This window comes from Nomascus leucogenys, chromosome 23 (genome assembly GCF_006542625.1).
Source record: "Nomascus leucogenys isolate Asia chromosome 23, Asia_NLE_v1, whole genome shotgun sequence".
NCBI lineage: Eukaryota > Metazoa > Chordata > Mammalia > Primates > Hylobatidae > Nomascus > Nomascus leucogenys.
This window is the reverse complement of record NC_044403.1, coordinates 31,844,141-31,859,106: the sequence shown is the minus strand read 5'-3', so window position 1 is coordinate 31,859,106 and position 14,966 is coordinate 31,844,141. Positions and strand designations below refer to the sequence as shown.

Here is a 14,966-nt window from a genome sequence, read left to right as displayed (position 1 = left end):
CTTTTAAGAAGCAAGTGCTGGCAATTTTTAGGATCTGAAAGATTGAGTCAGAGAATTCCGTATTATGACTCGCTTTTATTTTTCTAGCAGATTAGTTGACAAAACATAGTATATAGAATTCAAATGAGAAGTCAGCCTATAAAGTGTGCATATATTTTTGTGGGTTTTTTTTTAGTTCAAATAACGCAACATAAAATTTGATAAACATTTGTCGTACATCAGACTCTCAATGTGCTATTATAGAGTTACGGTTCATTTTTTTGTACCCCATTTAAAATTGTGCAGAAGTGGCCTTTGTGTTTTGTAATGAGTGTACAGTAGATACTCAAGAAATACTTACAATTAATGAAGAAAAATAAGCTACTGTCCGATGTCAAAAAGCATATGACACTACTGCCTAAAGATAACTCTTGTGAATTAGAAAAGTAAGAGAAAAATATCTATAGAGCCAGTGAGTTGTTGGCTCTGGAGGAGTGGAATGAGAGGGCTGTATGTCCTTAACAAACTCTAGTTTTGTTCTGTGTAAGATAGTAACCCAATTTATCTAGCTTAGTTCTTTTTTCTTCTTTTATCATGAAAACATCTTGTTATCATTACTTTGTTCTGTCTGGTGCTTAAAATCGTGTTTTAGAATAATCTAGTTCACCTTTCAAAAATTATCAGTTATAAAAATTACATTGAGTTCTCATGTCTTAAGAACAAAAAACCTGTGAGTATATTTTAAAAACTGCAATTTTGTATTTATTTTAAACAGCTTTCTATTACATGTCCCAGATGACTTTTCTGTGGGTCACTTTTAGGATCAGTGAGGTTTCATAATCATTCCATGTACACATTTACTTTTAGTATACAATACCTGTATATGCTTGCTTCTTAAATGATTCAGAATACCTCTGCTCGGTATTTTAATAATCCTGGCTTATTGATGGTTGCTGACTGGTAAAATTCCTTGTTACATTTTTCATTATTTAAGTGGGTAGCATTAAGCAGTCTTAATCTTTTAATACCAGCTACTGGACTGGTAAGGTGTGTCTCAGTTTCATTGGCTAACTTGGCACCTATGGTACATTTTTTAAGGCGGTAGTAGTATCTAAATATGTGGTATAGCATTGGTATGGAATTTTCTATACAAAACTCTTGGCTATAGGTTGAAAAAGCAGCATAACCTACTAAATTTAAGGTTGTATTATGTACAGTTATTGGTTTTGCTGTATCTTAATATCTTTTGCTCAGTAAGTATTCCTATTTGTAAAGTCATGAATTCATATATGTTTGCAGGGATAGGATTAACAAGAGGATTATTATTAAGGATAATCAAGGATGAAAGCAGGTTCAAGAGAAGATTTTCCTTCCTTTATTATCTTTGGTGATTGCCTTTATACTCAGAGTTAGCCTTGGGTCAGCAAACTTAATACTTCAAAGAGCTTCGAACCCAAATACGACATTTGAATTCAGTTGTTGTAAATTTAGATAGACGAGTTGGACAGGTGTTATCATTATTTGCTAGACAGACGGGAAACCTGAAGCTCAGAACTACTTCTGCTTGTCCAGTTCACACTGAATGTCTTTTATTGTTAAATGTTTTTGTCCTTTCAGTGTGCCTATGCTAGATTAAAACACAAGGATTAGTATACATTTGCTTTGTTAAATTAATACATAGTTTTATTGCCAGTAGGCTACATACATTCCCCTGAAATGTATGTGCTTATTGAAGAAGGAACTTTTTTTTTTGAGACAAGGTCTCACTGTGTCACCTAGGCTAGAGTGCAGTGGCACGATCATGGCTCACTGCAGCCTTTACCTTCCGGGCTCAAATGATCCTCTGGCCCAGCCTCCTGAGTAGGTGGACTACAGGCATATGTGCCACCACACCCCACTAGTTTTTTGTCTCTTTGGAGAGACAGGGTCTTGCTTTGTGCCCATGCTGGTCTCAAACAGCTGGGCTCAAACGATCCTCCTGCCTTGGCCTCCCAAAGTGCTGGGACTACAGGTTTGAGCCACCACACCTGGCCCTAGACTTTTAAAATGCTATCAAAATAATCAGAAGGGCCAATTGTGTTAGCTCACACCAGTAATCCCAGCACTTTGGGAGACCAAGGTGGAAGGATTGGTTGAGCCCAGCAGTTCAAGATTAGCCTGGGCAACATAGCAAGACTTTGTTTCTCCAAAAAGACAAAAAATTAGCTGGGCATGATGGCACACACCTGTAGTCCCAGCTACTTGGGAGGCTGAGGCAGGAGGAGTTTGAGGCTGCAGTAAACCACAATCCCACCACTACACTCCAGCCTGGGCAACAGAGCAAGAACTTATCTTTTTTTTTTTTTTTTTTTTTTGAGACAGAGGTTTGCTCAGTCACCCAGGCTGGAGTGCAGTGGCGCTATCTGGGCTCACTGCAACCTCTGCCTCCTGGGTTCAAGCAATTCTCCTGCCTCAGCCTCCCAAGTAGCTGGGATTACAGGCACCCGCAATCATGCCCAGCTGATTTTTGTAGAGGTGGGGTTTCACCATGTTGGCCAGGCTGTCTTGAACTCCTGACCTCAGGTGATGCACCTGCCTCGGCCTCCCAAAGTGCTGGGATTATAGGTGTGAGCCACAATGCCTGGCCAAGAACTTACCTTTACAAAAAAAAAGTTTATGCAGTTTTTATTTGTTTATTGTAGAAAACTAAAACCAAATGTAAACCAAAATACAGTTGTTCCTCCCTGTCTGGGGAATTGGTTCCAGGACCCCACATTCCTGTGGATACCAAAATTTGAAGACGCTCAAGTTCCAGAAATATAAAATGACCCATAGTATTTACATGTAAAAATTATTTGCAAAACTAATACACTGTGAGTGCTATGTAAGCAGTTGTTATACTGTATTGTTTAGATAATAGTGACAGGGAAAAGCCTGTGTGTGTTCAGTACAGATACAGTTTTCTCTTTTGAATTTTCAATATACAGTTTGTTGAATCCACAGACGTGGAAACCATGAATAAAGAGGGTCAACTGTACTCAGCTTTTCTACTGTCAGAGAACTTTTAGTGTGTGGCATTCATTTTTTTTTGCATTTCCTATTTGCATAAGTCTTAAGTTTGAAATACCAGCTTGCTCAATTAAAGCAGCCTTTTGCTTCAGCAGCATTATTTTGTTTTCACTAGAATTATATGAAGATAAAAACAAGCTGGGAAAAACTTAGATGGAGTTGGAAAAATAAGATTGAGGAAAATACAGATAGTGATCTTTGTAGTCATTCTCATAAATGAAGCTTTTAAATACATGAATTTAACTTTAGGGTCAGCCCTACTACACAGTTCCTTGCTGTGAAAAGTTAGCCCTGGGAGTAGAATTCTCCAAATTGGGTCTTCGGAATAATACAATGAGTAATTGAGCATTATCCAGCTTTGGATATAACTCTTGTACTTAAAGGACTTTAGAGCTAATCATTTTATGTATTTCATTTATTTCATTTAGATCTGCGCGAGATTACATGCATTTCTGTGATTTATTAGTCACTAACTTTGTTCTACTATATCTGTCACTGAGACTATAATCAGAATTTATGTATATTTAATAACTTAACTTTTCTGACCACCCTACCCCAACTCCATTCCCTTTGTTTTATGTGTCTGCTGACTTACAGTGCCACTTGAACAGCATATCAGTGCTTCAACTCTCGATCTGTGTGGTGACTTAGATGAGGTTGAAATAGATGAGATCTTTTTCTCTTTCACCCTACCTCTTAGACAGTAGCATTTTGTTCTTACATCTTATGTATATTTTCCACATATTGCTGTTTTTGTTTTTGTTTTCGTTTTTTTTTAAAGATGGAGTCTTGCTCTGTCACCAGGCTGGAGTGCAGTGGCTCGATCTCAGCTCACTGCAACCTCTGCCTCCCGGGTTCAAGAGATTCTCCTGCCTCAGCCTCCCGAGTAGCTGGGATTACAGTCATGTACCACCACGCCCATCTAATTTTTGTATTTTTAGTAGAGACGGGGTTTCACCATGTTGGCCAGGATGGTCTCGATCTCTTGACCTCGTGATCTGCCCACCTCAGCCTCCCCAAAGTGCTGGGATTACAGGTGTAAGCCTCGGCGCCCAACCTGAAAATTTATTTTTAAAGAATTTATTGGCTGGGTATGGTGGCTCACGCCTGTAATCCTGGCACTTTGGGAGGCTGAGGAGGGCTGATCACCTGAGGTCAGGTGTTCGAGACCAGCCTGGCCAACATGGAGAAACCCCCATCCCATCTGTACTAAAAATACAAAAATTAGCTGGGCATGGTGGCGTATACCTGTACTCCTGGCTACTCAGGAGGCTGAGGCAGGAGAATCGTGTGAACCCAGAAGGCAGAGGTTGTAGTGAGCCAAGGTCACACCACTGCACTCCATACTGGGCAACAGAGCAAGACTCCATCTTGAGGGAAAAAAAAAATTTATTTATACTTTATAAAGATTCTAAACTATTACTGTGATGACTACTATGTAGTATCACATGTAATAGTGGTAATGAGTTTTCTTCTGAGATTAATTGCAGAGCTTGTCTTTTGTATGGGTCCAATATATTACTTTTCATTGTATTTTATTTGTGCAGGACAATTTGCTCTTCAGTTATCATATCAAAACAATATAAATCCTCAACTCCTTTGAGTTTGTTAAAGATTACTATAATAATATAATGCCTGCCAAACTAAGCATGTGAATTCATGCCCACACATGGGTTCAGTGTTCAAAATAGTTAAATGCTGTATTGATTGATGTGTTTAGGGAACAAGGTTGAACAAAAGATCTTCTAACCAATTAGAACATTTAGCTTTCTTTTTCAGGCAATAAATTCCTTTACTTGAAACACAGCAGAAGATATTAACATCTGCCTAAATTTTTTCGTTGTCACATACAGAAGTAAGTGACCCCACTGTCACTGTTCCATGTTTTCTTGTGAAGAGCTAAATTGCCACTACCCAACTGTGACACTGCATGGACCAACTCCTGCAGGCGAGTCAGAAAAAAAGCCAGGATAGTAAGAAAGGAACCTAAAAGAACCTTAATTGGAAATTTTAAAAAGTTCAAAGGCCCTGCTTTTATTAATGTATTTCTGTTTATGGTTTTCAGGGGGTGAAGCCAGCCAGTTTTGACAAAGTAGCAATTCCTGAAGTGAAGGAAATTATTGAAGGATGCATACGACAAAACAAAGATGAAAGGTAAGTTGCCTCTTTTGATCTGGGTGATACTTGAACAAAACCTAAAAAGTAATGTGCTTTGAGTACAACACTCATTCTACGGTGTATTTAATATTTGTGATTGGTTTCTCTATTTGTGCCTGTAACATTTTTAAAGGTAGGGTTTTGTTCATTGTGGTTATTCAGATTTGATATACTAGAACACTGTAAAAATATGGTTTGGTAGAGTTTCAGTAAACCAGAACCACCGTAATCATAGCTACAATCCATGAGAACTGCTTACTTAAAACATCAGCATGATTTATAAAACTCAAGAAAGAGTTTAATATCTAACACAGGAAATATTTTCTTAGTCCTTTACCATTGAATTCTAAATGGTGATGTAAAACTTTGGCTCTTTAAAGTCAGCTCAACTATTACAGGTCTGATTTGCTGTCCTTACGCCAGAATTGAAGAAGAGCAAAACATCAAAATTCCTTGAGTAAAAAGAGAAGACTTCGTCCAGGGGTTAGAAAGAGATGTGGCTTAGTCATTTGTACTAGACTTTTCTTAGAGGAGTGGCAAGTATCTGATCTGCCATATAGGTGATTCATCACCCGTTAGGCATGGCGAAGGTCCAGTGTCTGTTTTTGAAAAACAGTCTATCTTTGCCACCCCCTTCCATCCTCCAAAAAAGAAAAAGGAGACCAGCTAGTACAAATATAAATTGCAAATTGAGCATAATCTACCACTTGAAGAATGAGAGCTATCAGATATATCAACCAAATTAAAGAATTCCATCTTTTCACCTCTCCCGTCTCGTTCTTTTTATAACATCGTTATTTAGAAGAGCTTAACTTCATGGTTTTTAAGCCTTTATTAAGTAAAAATTTAGTTTGAGTTTTCATTTTTATATATGCTGGGTACTTAAATCTCTTTCAGAACTTTTTACTATAAACAAAGGAATGTTTGTTTCGACTCTTCTTTTTTTTTTTTTTTTTTGACACAGTCGTGTTCTGTCGCCTAGGCTGGAGTACAGTGGCATAGTCTCAGCTTACTGCAACCTCTGCCTTCCAGGTTCAAGCAATTCTCCTCTCTCAGCCTCCTGAGTAGCTGGGACTACAGACGCACATCACCACGCCCGGCTAATTTTTGTATTTCTAGTAGAGACGGGGTTTCACCATATTGGTCCAGGCGGGTTGCGGACTCCTGACCTCAGGTGAACCACCCACCTTGGCCTCCCAAAGTACTGGGATTACAGGTGTGAGCCACTGAGCCCAGCCTGTTTCAACTCTTGATGGAGAGCAGTTTATTAGATGACTGGCATATTGAAACCATTTTATCTTAAGATTGTTTCACAATCAGACTTCTGCTTGCCCAGTACACAAATTATTGAACAAGGAATTAAGAGAACTTATTGGTGTAAATAAAGCTTGCTGTGGTAGAAGGTACCAAACTAGAAACAAAAATATTTATTTTCTAGTTTTTATTTCAGCATTTACAGCTTTTGTAACTGTGAGCAAGATTCTCAACCTTTCTGAGCCTCCATTTCCTAATAATCAGGAGATGATATTGAATTGGGTGTTAGTCAGACAAGATCATAAATATGAAGATTTGTGTTACTTATAAAATGCTATGTAAATGATCATGTGGTATTTTGAAGCTTTAATAGAGCCAATTGCGTTAGCTCACCATTACTAGTATACTATTACTAATGAGATCATTGGATTTAAAAATTATGTTACAATTGTGTTAGCTCACCATTACTAGTATATTATTACTAATGAGATCATTGGATTTAAAAATTATCACTATCAGCTCTTATTCATGAATGAGATTGTTATGATGTTCTATAACTTCAGAGTAAACCTCTGTAGTCACCCTTCAAATGCGGCAATGTAAAAATGAGTTATAAACTTTCCCCTGTATTTTTTCCCATTTTTTTCTTCTGTGAATAACAATAATTGGCCACATTTGAAAATTATTTTTTCAAACTAATGGTGTTTTATTTTTGTTCCTTTTCTTTTCCCTCTGTTTGGAAGATATTCCATCAAAGACCTTTTGAACCATGCCTTCTTCCAAGAGGAAACAGGAGTACGGGTAGAATTAGCAGAAGAAGACGATGGAGAAAAAATAGCCATAAAATTATGGCTACGGATTGAAGATATTAAGAAATTAAAGGGAAAATACAAAGATAATGAAGCTATTGAGTTTTCTTTTGATTTAGAGAGAGATGTCCCAGAAGATGTTGCTCAAGAAATGGTAAATTGACATTAACTAGCCATTTTAAAATTGATTTAGACTTATATACATCAATACTATCATTAAGCAAAAAAGCAGTTGATGAAGTGCCATGTGTGGCATATCCCATTGACATAAAATTGTGATGGCCCTGGAAGTTATCTTTGATTAGTGGGATTTTCCAGTGTGTGTGTGTGTGTGTGTGTGTGTGTGTGTATGTGTGTTTTTCTTTTTTTAAACTCCCTTCTTCGTATTGCTTTTATAATGGGTGTTAGATTTTATAGTCCTTTTTAAAAGTAAATTTTTGTTTGTTTGTTTGAGGGAGAGAGAGACAGGGTCTTCCTCTGTCACCAGGCTGGAGTACAGTGGCCTGATAATCATAGCTTACTGCAGGCTTAACTCCTGAACTCAAGCAATCCTTCTGCCTTAGCCTGCCAGGAAGCTGGGACCATAGGGACGTGTCATCACACCCGACTAATTTTTGTATTTTTAGTATAGACAGGGTTTCACCATGTTGGCCAGGCTTGTCTCAAACTCCTGATCTCAAGTGATCCTCCCACCTCAGCCTCCCAACGTGCTGGGAGTACAGGTGTGAGTGAGCCACTTCGCCTGGCCAAAAGTTATTTTTGAGAAAATATGTGGATATATATATACATAGGGATAGATAGAGGAGATAGATAGGTAGAACTAGTAGAATGCATTCCAAAGTCATTTTGAAAAGTCTGTAAGATTGAGTGACTCCCAGTTTGTATAAGCATCATTGATTTAGAATGACAAGTTATGTTTCTACGTATTGGTACATTAGCCTTTGATCAGTTATCTGGATGAACTCTATAAACAGACATAGGACAATGAATTGTTTTTACTTTGAAGAGAGTTTTCCTGATCAAATATTAGTAGGAAGCCTTTGATGTATTATTATTTGAAGTATGTCTAAAAGATCACTCTTCTCTAAGGAAACCCTTCCCCAAATTTATGCTTGCCATAGTGCCCAAAATAGCTAATTATTATGGAAAGATAACTCAGAATATCTCTATTCGGATTTATAAGAACCATTCAAAAGTGGTAGTTGCCTCTGAGAAGAGATCAGGTATAAGTTACTTGTGTTTAATTGTTAGCTGTTTGTATTGTCTGAGCTTTTTTTGCTTTTTTGGAGGGGAGGAGCAGTGTTAAATCTTCATATTCGTACCACAGTTGTTTTACCAGATTAAGTAGTTGCCTTGTAAAAGAAAGTAAAATCAACACAGGTTAATGTTAATGGTTACGTGTGAGGGGGAAATACAGTGAATAGAACAGAGTACCTTACTTGGTTTAGGAACTGAGGTTTTAGTTGCCCCATTGTTTTGTTGTTTGTTATAAGGAGTGAAGGTATACCTACCCTTCGAGTTTCTGCAAAAATAGTGGTACCCACCCCTCGAGTATCTACAAAGATGGTAGGGAAATGCATAATGCAGATTTTACAGTTCGGTTAAGGCCAGTCCTGAGAGAATTCTTTCTTCCTCCTCTTCTCTACTTTTTTTACAATGCCTTTTTTTTTTGGCGGGGGGGGGGTGGTGGTGGGGGGTGTTGTTTTCTTTCAATATACTACTGCTTAATTTACCCTTTTATTCTGTAGGTAGAGTCTGGGTATGTCTGTGAAGGTGATCACAAGACCATGGCTAAAGCTATCAAAGACAGAGTATCATTAATTAAGAGGAAACGAGAGCAGCGGCAGTTGGTACGGGAGGAGCAAGAAAAAAAAAAGCAGGAAGAGAGCAGTCTCAAACAGCTGGTAGAACAATCCAGTGCTTCCCAGACAGGAGTCAAGCAGCTACCTTCTGCTAGCACCGGCATACCTACTGCTTCTACCACTTCAGCTTCAGTTTCTACACAAGTAGAACCTGAAGAACCTGAGGCAGATCAACATCAACAACTACAGTACCAGCAACCCAGTATATCTGTGTTATGTACGTATCTTGGGTAGTGGACACATAGGCAAATGATTCTCCTAATTGGTTTTTTTAGCGTCTTGTTATTTTGCACTGGCTTTTTGGTTTTGAATTATGAATCCTACTATTATACAAAATTTGAAATGGTTGTCATCTAGCTTCTCTTTATTCTTATATCTGTGACTAGGAGAATAGAAGGATGGGGTGGTAAGGAAGTGTGATTAGGATACAAATAATTTTATAAGCTTCAACATCTTGGAGGTTTCAATTTGTCGATTTCTACTTTTCACAATTTATTTAAATAAAATAGAATTAATAATGAAGAATAAACAAGCTTGGCTACTACAATTGAACCCATCAGTCTGGTTGAGCTCTTTTAGCAAAGCTGAATGGTATATAGACTAAAAACTAATGGGAACACTGGTTATTAATTTAATTACTTGTTTAATACTGAGACTCTCCTGGCCTCCATAGTTAAGACTTTGAAAGCTGTGTCAGATTTAAGGCTTACAGTGTTCCATGTTGTTTCCCTTACTCCTCAGGTGATAAGATTCTGTGATAGCCATATGGATTCCTCATTTAAATATAGAAATCTACTGAATATGGCTACAGTTCATTTTTTATTTAGTTCAAATCTGTGCAAGGAATAACTAGTTAACCCTAATATAATGGGTCTAAAATATGAGAAAATGTGAACCTCCATTTTGTGATTTGTCTCTCTCTCTCTCTCTTTTTTTTTTTCGGTGATTCATTTTTCCTTCAGCTGATGGGACGGTTGACAGTGGTCAGGGATCCTCTGTCTTCACAGAATCTCGAGTGAGCAGCCAACAGACAGTTTCATATGGTTCCCAACATGAACAGGCACATTCTACAGGCACAGTCCCAGGGCATATACCTTCTACTGTCCAAGCACAATCTCAGCCCCATGGGGTATATCCACCCTCAAGTGTGGTAAGTAAATGCTTAAGAGCATGTAATACTACAGTGAGAGCCAATGGATAGTCTGCTAAATTAAAATTCTTTGTACAAACCAAGTAGCAGTATGAGTCTGAAGTAGAAAATATAAAATGCTGTATCTCTAAATCCTTATTATAGAGTTAGAGTAGTCCTGGTAGAGTAGGATATAGACATTAATGTGTGGGCATTAACTGAACTGCCTACATGAAGCAACTATGTACAAGGTTTAGATTAGTCTGCATTTTTACTAAAGGTAGTGCTCTCTTTAGCACTTAAGATGTTGAAACTATTCACAGCAACAAAAGCTAGACATACAGATGTTTTGCGGGTGGGGCAAGGAGAGTTTTTCAAAAGCTTGTTAAAATAATTACTAAGTATTTCCTATAAGATTCCCTATTGTACAAAACACAGGTAAGACCTTCAAACCATTATAGAATGCTGCATGTGAGTACTCTAGATTGAGGGAATCCTTTATTTGAATGACTGTTTAATTTAGCGCTTGCGTTGAGTTAATCATCAGTTGCTGTGTGTGTTCCTGCCTTTTAAAGTCTGTGTTGGACACAAGTTCCTTCCCCAGTATATGTTCTTTTGCTTTTTCCCTTTAGTTGGTAACTGTTTTATTACTGATTTATTTTCAGAATCAACTTATAGAAATTATTTCCTGAAACATTTTATGCTTGTATACACACAAACACACACACAATTATCCTATGTCTTACATTAGACACTCTTGCTTCTCATACAGAGAATGTTAAAGTAGATCATCAGCTAATACCCCATTTCTTTTGTTGACCTCAGAGGAAAATAAAATACGTCATCTGCCTCTGAAAGGTATTAGAAAATAAGTAACTTGTCACCGTGTAGCACTTGTTTAGTGAGATCTTTAAGCAGACAGATTTTCCCCTCCTTCTCAGAAAGCTTTTAATCTAAACTTTGTGGAATTCTTGCTCTTCTTTAAATGAAAATCTTTCTCTGTTAAGAAAATACTTCTGCTTATTCTGATTTTTTATCCTGCAGCTTGGAATAAAAGATGTTCATTTGTTTCAGAGTCCGTTTAATCCTGCTTTGGCTAGGTCTCGAAATGAATGGCCACAGTAACACAAATAAAAAACAACTAATATACTAACTTTTTTTTGAACAATCTACTTTCTGTCTTTAAAATAATTAAGTGAGGGTAGGATGGAAGAACTTTATAAAGACTGCACAGAAAATATATTTCTGTGTTCTGACAAATATTACTTGTCAGCAATTCTTGTCAGTTTCTACCTTTAATTGATTTTTTTCTGGATTATTATAATTAGATTTTGCTAAAACTTTTTTTTTTTTTTAATTTTCTCTTGTCTGTACTCATCATGGGGGAGCATTAGGTCTCTATTGTAGAAAGCAAATAGAATGACATGAAGATATTAAGTATTTGAGCCACTAATCTAGCTATATTTATTGATGCTCTAAAAGCAGACGTTCTTGCTTTTTAATGGCAATATTCTATGGAGGTATTATGAAGAATTATTAAATATTGAGAATTTAAAAATTTGTCTAATTCTATTCTTGTCTCATTTCAGGAATGTGGCTTACAATAATATAGACAAATTATAAGTGAAATTTTAGAGATTAGAATAAAAGAAATAAGGCTGGAGAGAAATCAAAACAGGAATGAAACTAAATAATCATATGATGATATTTAAATACTTGCTATTGGTGGGCCACAGATTTGACCCAAAGCATTCTACACAGCCAAGTGTTGGAAATGAAAACATAGTTTCATAGTTCACAACATCTAAAAGGAAAATAACAGTCTTATTCAAGACAACCTTTATAGTATTGATCATACTGCCTTATAGCTATATTAAACCCTGTGCCTGAACATTTTTTTAAGTTATTCTTTTTTTTTTTTTTTTTTGACAGCATCTCACTCTGTCTCCCAGGTGGGAATACAGTGGCGTGATCTTGGCTCACTGCAACTTCCACCTCCTGGGTTCAAGCAATTCTCCTGCCTCATCCTCCCCAATAGCTAATATTACAGGCACCCATCACCACACCCAGCTAATTTTTGTATTTTTTTTAGTAGAGACACAGTTTCACCATGTTGGCTAGGCTGGTCTTGAACTCCTGACCTCAAGTGATCCACCTGCCTCGGACTCCCAAAGTGCTGGGATTACAGGTGTGAGCTACCATGCCCGGCCTAAATTATTCTTTAGAGATTCAGATTGAAGATATTCTCCCACTGATTACTTTGTAAAAGTACAAAATATTTCCTATATCCAGTTGTGAATTTCTTCTAGAAAGCTAAACTTTTTCCTAGTAGATCATGACTTTTTTACCTTTACAAATAAAGAGTGGCAAGTATAAGAAATACTGTGAGCCAACAACTTTCCATCTCATGTCTTCTAAAATAGAAATGAGAATCTTTTTCTGAGGTTTCCAGAGCTCTTGCAAAATAATCCAATCTTAAAATTCTCTGTATCTTTTAATGTACTTTAAACTAATAGAATTCATTCTTGTTGAATCTTAAGTTTGCCAAAGTTGCAAGCTAATATTCATTGTTTTCCCTGTCTGCACCGTTCAGTCAGTTGGTCATTCTTAAATTCATACACTTGTAACACTTGGTGTTACTTCAGAATATTTAGCATGATAATAGATCATTATCATGATCATTCATTAAAAAAACCTGTACTTAACTGACAACATAGAATAGTTGTGAATAGTTGTGATCTGTTAGATGTGCTATGTTGAGTTATAGCTCTCAAAAAAAACTGACTTTGTGGAATTGGGAGAGGATGGAACATTTCTTCATGCAACTATGCCCTGTTGTCATTGTACTTTTGTTTATTTTGTTTTCAAAGTACTGTGTTTTTCATGTGTGTGTTTGTTTTCTGTTTAGCCTCGTCGTGGCCGTAGCATGTCGGTTTGTGTTCCCCATCTTTCTGCTGTTGCCTCTCTGTCCCGCATCTCTCCCAGTGCTCCTTCCACCCCACCACCAGTGCTGTCAGCACCTCTTTCTCCTTCCCTCCTTCGGACTGCCCCTGAGGAAACTTTTGCCGAAAAGCTTTCTAAAGCATTGGAGAGTGTCCTGCCTATGCACTCTGCCTCTCAGCGCAAGCACCGACGCTCCAGCCTGCCTTCCCTCTTTGTCAGTACTGTATGTAACTGTAAACTTCTGACAAATGAACAATTATTACCAATGAATACATCCAGGCAACAAGAATTTTAATTAAAATTGAATAAAGAACAGGACTAAACTTGGTTATATTATGCTTCTAGGATACCAGTTATTCCTATAGGAAACTTTTTTGTAATAAGGCTTTAAGGGGGAATAAAAAGCAAGGAGGTAATGAGAGAGAATACCTATAATGTCCTTGGCACATACCAGCATGTGTCCAATAAAATTTACCTTTTATTATATCTTATTTCCTGTTGACATAAAATTCTTTCATTTTCATATTCTAGTTTTAAAAGCATTAATTTTAAAGTTATTGCCTTAATCAAAAGCAAATTTTATCAAACATTACCCAAACATTTTTTGTTCTCACTTTATTCTAAGGAGACACTAATAAAACTGGATGAGTCCTTTTTTTTTTTTTTTAATAACCTTAGTCAGCAAAGAATAACCTTGGAGTGAACATTTATTTTAATTTAATCATTTATGTAAGATGATGTATCAGCAAACCAAAGAGCTACATAATGTTCCCCAATGGAAGTATTTTTTCCTTAGGTTTCAACCTAAGGTGGGACTGTAGCTCTAATGAATACGTTAGATACATATATAGTATGTATGACTTTCTTTGGCTCCATTAATGTTTATAAAAGATCTATCTTTTAAAATTATTTTAAGCATGTGGGTCCTTGCTGCTGCTTTTCCAAATAAAGGATATAGTTAACTTTCTGAACTAGCAACCCCAGAATTTTCAGATTTTTACTTAGGAGAATGAAGAACTGTACAGTGTGATGGCTTTGAGACATACCGTGAGTAAATAACAATAAAATGAGCATTCTGATTGAAAATAGAAATCCTATTTTAGCTATTGTGAACAGTTGATCTACTTTGCCAGCTTGATAAGGATCTTCCTTATGGAAGAATGAAACTGAATTCTTTTAAAAAGGGGAGTCTGTGATAGTGAATTCTTACTATTATTTACTTATTTATTTATTTTTTGGAGATGGAATCTTGCTGTGTTGACAGGCTGGAGTGCAATGGCACGATCTTGACTCATGGCAACCTCCGCCTCCTGGGTTCAAGTGATTCTTCTGCCTCAGCCTCCCGAGTAGCTAGGACTACAGGCGCATGCCACCACACCCAGCTAATTTTTGTATTTTAGTAGAGATGGGTTTCACCATGTTTGGCCAGGATGGTCTCGATCTCCTGACCCTGTGATCCACCCCCTTCAGCCTCCCACAGTGCTGGGATTACATGCGTGAGCCACCGCGCCCAGCGGATAGTGAATTATTATAGTGTATATTGTTTGCATTTGTCAAGCTGTGTTTCTAAATTTAGTCTTAAATCTAGAACTGCTTCTTGAATAAAAAGTGCTATCAAATAAAATTGGCTGTCACTTATATTACCCTTTTCAGTTGATTAGAACACCAGGATGTCAGAATCAGAAAGTTCATGGTTACAGCCAGGCTCAGTGGCTCACGACTGTAATCCTAGCACTTTGGGAGGCTGAAGTGAGCAGATCACCTGAGGTCAAGAGTTCGAGACCA

General features: G+C 37.1%; 1 protein-coding gene across 29 annotated transcripts in view; it reads left to right on the top strand.

Annotated features, from left to right (window-relative positions):
- WNK1 (WNK lysine deficient protein kinase 1) overlaps nt 1–14,966 on the top strand; it is a 159,154-nt gene that overhangs the window by 99,389 nt on the left and 44,799 nt on the right. For all 29 annotated transcript variants that reach the window (XM_003273674.4, XM_003273676.4, XM_030804357.1 and 26 more), the window contains exons 5-8: nt 5,093–5,181; nt 7,182–7,401; nt 8,996–9,326; nt 10,072–10,259. In XM_003273674.4, the coding sequence (XP_003273722.1) occupies nt 5,093–5,181; nt 7,182–7,401; nt 8,996–9,326; nt 10,072–10,259 (828 nt within the window). The remainder of the gene's footprint in view (nt 1–5,092; nt 5,182–7,181; nt 7,402–8,995; nt 9,327–10,071; nt 10,260–14,966) is intronic.